This window comes from Phaethon lepturus, unplaced genomic scaffold, assembly GCF_000687285.1.
Source record: "Phaethon lepturus isolate BGI_N335 unplaced genomic scaffold, ASM68728v1 scaffold18467, whole genome shotgun sequence".
Taxonomy (NCBI): domain Eukaryota; kingdom Metazoa; phylum Chordata; class Aves; order Phaethontiformes; family Phaethontidae; genus Phaethon; species Phaethon lepturus.
The window spans coordinates 16,087-20,502 of record NW_010551352.1 but is presented as its reverse complement, the minus strand read 5'-3'; the positions used below and the strand labels follow the sequence as shown (position 1 = coordinate 20,502).

The following is a 4,416-nucleotide window of genomic DNA, read 5'->3' as shown; positions in this document are numbered from 1 at the left end:
GTAACTTTTCAGAGACCCCTCCAAGGATAGCAGAAGTCCAAACACCAAGGCTGAAACCTAAACAACTCAGCCACATCTTAGTTGTGACTAAGACTCTTGACACAGGATGTGGCACACATTATTCAAAGTGTATTGATGTTATGCTGTTAGATATTTTATATTAATGCTTCTGAATATTTCCCTATTTATAATCCAAAATGATGGGAGAAGGAATATCTTGATTAGTTATTTGGGTTTTCACATATGGAGAGCTGAGATAGAAAAATGTAGAAGTCAGAATAAAAATCTACATGAAGCTGGCATGGTAGCTCTTTTTTTTTTTTTTTTTTTTTTTTTTAAATAAAACCCCAATCTGTTACCCAAACTGACAAGGCAAAAGTAAAGATCACACTCTCCAAAGTCCTGGGTGAGAAATCAGCCCCCTGACCTCCAACTGGACCAACTGAAGTGAAAGAGGACATCTTTAACATTTCATTACTAAGTTCTGGTGTTATGGTAAGCTATTATGGTTACCAGTTCTTTGCCCTGTTCTGGTGGGACCTTTTGTAGTTGCTACAATAGCAGGACATGTAGAGGTGACCATGTGCTGGCTTCTTAGCTGTTGCCATTCCCAGGCTGGCACATTTACTGAAACCACGAGCAAAGGAGGGTTTGCAGTCAATAGATGCAGCTGAGGACTGTGCATGTTTTTAATTCTGGCACCTCTGCAATGCAGGAGTTGGGATCAGTCACATCTTAAACCATGAAATCTGGGGCATCTGTAGCTCAGGAGCCTAAGTCCTCAAATATACTGATTTGGCTGTGCATTGCAGTAAAAGGCAAGACCATGAATCTTAGAATAATACATTAAAGTTACTCTGTGACCACATGGGGAATGATTTCTTAATTACGCAAATGTGCAGAATGACTGGTACAACTGATGAATTGCAGCAATCAGGTCCATCTGTATGCTAGCTCTAATGTTTTGATTTAAGTTTCACTAAAAAATTCTGGCTCTGTGTGTTGTAAATGTTTTCTTCAGAACATGTCATTTTCAGCAAACTTTCCATAATATAAGGCACAATTACAAGTGGATCCTTCTGGCTTTGTTGGCAAGTCCCCCTTCACCCAGCCGAGGATCCTCCAAGAGCTGTTTGTTGAGCTCAACATTCTTGAACCAGCTCGCTTGAGCCTGAAGTGCGGTGTGGCTCACGCTGGAGACTTGGGTTGTAAATGGACTGGAAGCGAAAGGCCACACCTTCCCTGGAACAGGCGATTGAGGGAAGAGAAGTCCACAAACACAGAAACAAGGGAGGGGAGAAAATGACAGCTAGAAGTCCTGGTCACAATATTGCCACCTGAGCCCTTAGCTCATCCTCATCTGCTTTCTCCAAGAGGCTGGTGTGAGAGTCACTTATGGAAATGGTTACATTTCATTTGGAATAAAAAATAAAAAAGGAAAGAGAAATGCAGGGCACGGGAAATCAGGGTGAAAATTAGACATTGTCTCTGCTGATGTGCATTTAACGTGCTAAAAACAACCAGATAAAAATTGTGTCCTTCTTCTACCCTCCGACTGAATAACAGCCTTACCAACTATGGTCAAAAGCAAGATCCTAGCAATGGTTCAGAAGCAAAATCGATGTCAGCACAGGCTAAATTTTGTTCTGCCTCATGCTCGCAACTGTCAGACAATTGCTGAAATTACCAACGGCTGTAACTTCATTGCAAGCAACAGCACAAGAAAGCAGTTTGCTGGTAAAAAGCAGTTACCGTTTGGAAATGTTTTGGGCAAGCGATTAATGATTTTTTTCTTGGGGGGCGGGCAAGGTCTAGTCTTAGAGACATCCGAGCCTCAGACTCCCACGGCTTCTGCCACAGGCTGAATTCGGATGCTGCAGGAAGAGCCGACCAAGCCCTTGTGGGGATCTGCTGGGATCCGGCGTCGCCCCGGCCTTGGCCGCGGTGGCTCGCAGGAGCCGCAGCGGTGGGCTGTCCCAGGTGGTGCCCGGAGCCCGGACAGCAGCAGCTCCCAGCACTGTCTGTCCCCTGCGGCTCCCGCAACGTACGAGCAACGGCCTCAGGATGGGGGAGGCGGTTGTCCTCGCTTCTCAGTGAGGAATCCGGATCGGTACAAGCCAAACGGATACAGCATCGGCGTTGTCAGAGCGCTTTGAAATGGCTGTTGTGTCACTTAGAGTGGGGTGCCCTCTTTTCAGTCCTTTCCATTCAGGGGTGGTTCGGATAATCCAGCTCTTTTCTGGCACTTACAGACAGGCAGACAAAATCAAGACACTACTGTCCTGGGTTTACTGTACCTTATTTGATGAAAGCATTTTTGTAACTATAGTAAAAATATGTATTTCTCACATTTAGCCTTATCCTTGAATGGCAAAGAAAACATTTCAAGAGCTGTAAAATATTTCAGCTCCTATTTTCATGGGAATCCAATTAAGAAATCAAATAGCTAGCGTATTTAGAGTACACAGAGAATGAGAAAAATGTCAATACAGCCTGGAGATAATCCAAGTGTCACTGAAATTGTTATCTACTTTCTTTGCAATCCCTGAGGTCACTAGACAAAACTTTGTTTCTGTTACTGCTTTATGCTGTCCCTGAATCACAGAAAGAGATAATAATTGCCTCTGTCACGCATCAAAAATGTCCTTAAACAAACACTAGTGGTAACTGGACCAAGGTGTTCCTACAAGCACTGAAAAAGATCTGAGATGCTGAACAAAACTTATCTGATCTTTCCAAGGCACCCTTTCTGAATGCAGGTGGCCATGTCCTCAAGTCACCTGGGTTTCTGAAGAACCCAAAAGCCATTCTCATCAAGCTACTGAAAAATTAATTTCATTTAGGTTTGATCTTCAGTGTTAAGAAAATCCCTTAATTTGTATCTAAACATGTCTGGCATCTCTTTCTCTTCCCTCCACTGTGAATATAATGCAAAGAGGGGCTCTGAGGAATAGTAGAAGGGTTGGCATGTGCTTCTGTGCTTAAACCCTTGAGTTTCTCCTAATTGGGTATGTGGCTCAGCCACACTGGCCCTACTAATATGTGAAGTGGTGCTGTAATGTATGGATTGTTGCTAACACAATGCACGGGGAAGGAGGGGAACTACAGTAGATTGGAAAGCACGTCTTGACACTAAACCAGGAGGAAGAAAATTACTTGGGGTGCATGTTGGGATGGTACAGATAAATTTAGAGAAAAGGAATAAAATGACTAGTTTTTTGTCCAAGAAGGAGCCTGGTCCCTGGGTAATGTTGTATGCATAAACAATGAAACTGAAATTCATGAAGAAATAAAACATGGGTGGCTAAACATTCCCTTTCTCACCTCAGCTTCACTTCTAGATGGAGATGTTTTCCAGTAACTGATTTAATCAAGAGAAACTCTTCCTCCCACTTGTCTTTCCCACTACCTTTGGACTTCCTGTACCTTTCTGTACTTCAGAAAACCAATGTCTTTTTCTGTTCTAAGAACAACTTTGTTTTCCTACATGTATTGCATCCCTTCTGTCTTCTCCCTTCCTGCATCTGAATTCTCATATTCCACAGGTGAGTGAAAAAAAGTATTAATCTTTCTTCCTTTCTGTGAGCAACATCCCTGCCATTACACATTTTATATAGTGAAGTTTGTGGCACAAAACTGATGCTGGTCATTGAGCATAAGAAAGATGGAGCAATGTTTTGTTGTGTGAGCCAAGAAAGGATTCCAAAAATGTTTTTATCCAAGTTCAGATCTCTGGCAAACAGTGAGGTGCAGCTCCACGTTGAAAGCCTTCTCAAGAGTGTGGTTGATATATTTACAGGACTCCCATCTGAAGGTGATCATGCAAGGAAGACTTATTCCAATGAGCTTTTTATATGTGTAGCCTTATGGAGCTGACATTACCTAAGACATGGCTTTATCAAGTAGCAAAGAGACATAGACTGCCACAGTATCAGATATAGGGACATTTCAAGGATATTGGTGTATGTTTTATAAAACTGAAGGGAAAATTCCTTGCCAGAATATATAACACATCTCCTTATCTTTATTTTTAATTCACATTTATGACTAAATCTTATGATGTAAACAAGACCGAGAAGCAGTTTTTTACAAGCTGCAAAAATTGGGACTATAAATACGATTATTAAAAATACAGCTTAATATATTTTATGAATAAGCTGGGAATAGACTTTTTAAAGTTTGTTTTTGATACAAAGCCAAGTAAGACAAGATCCAGCCATCATGTGTTGGGTTGATGGTTGGACTTGATGATCTTAAAGGCCTTTTCTAACCTTAATGATTCTGTGATTCCGTGATCATGTGAATAGTGAGTTAGGTGGGGACTACACAGCCAGGAAGCTATGGTGATGCGTGTCTTGCTATGAGGAGTGTATATTGTATCAGCTGTGCTCATGGAGGTCAAGGTTGGGTCAGTTT

The 4,416-nt window shown here is 41.9% G+C and overlaps 1 protein-coding gene across 1 annotated transcript in view; it reads right to left on the bottom strand.

The window, feature by feature from the left end:
- Window positions 1-1,063: 1,063 nt before the first annotated feature.
- Window positions 1,064-4,416, bottom strand: part of LOC104623721 (metabotropic glutamate receptor 5-like) — a 14,804-nt gene continuing 11,451 nt past the window's right edge. Inside the window, exon 4 of the mRNA XM_010290892.1 lies at window positions 1,064-1,242. Coding sequence (XP_010289194.1) covers window positions 1,064-1,242 — 179 coding nt within the window. The remainder of the gene's footprint in view (window positions 1,243-4,416) is intronic.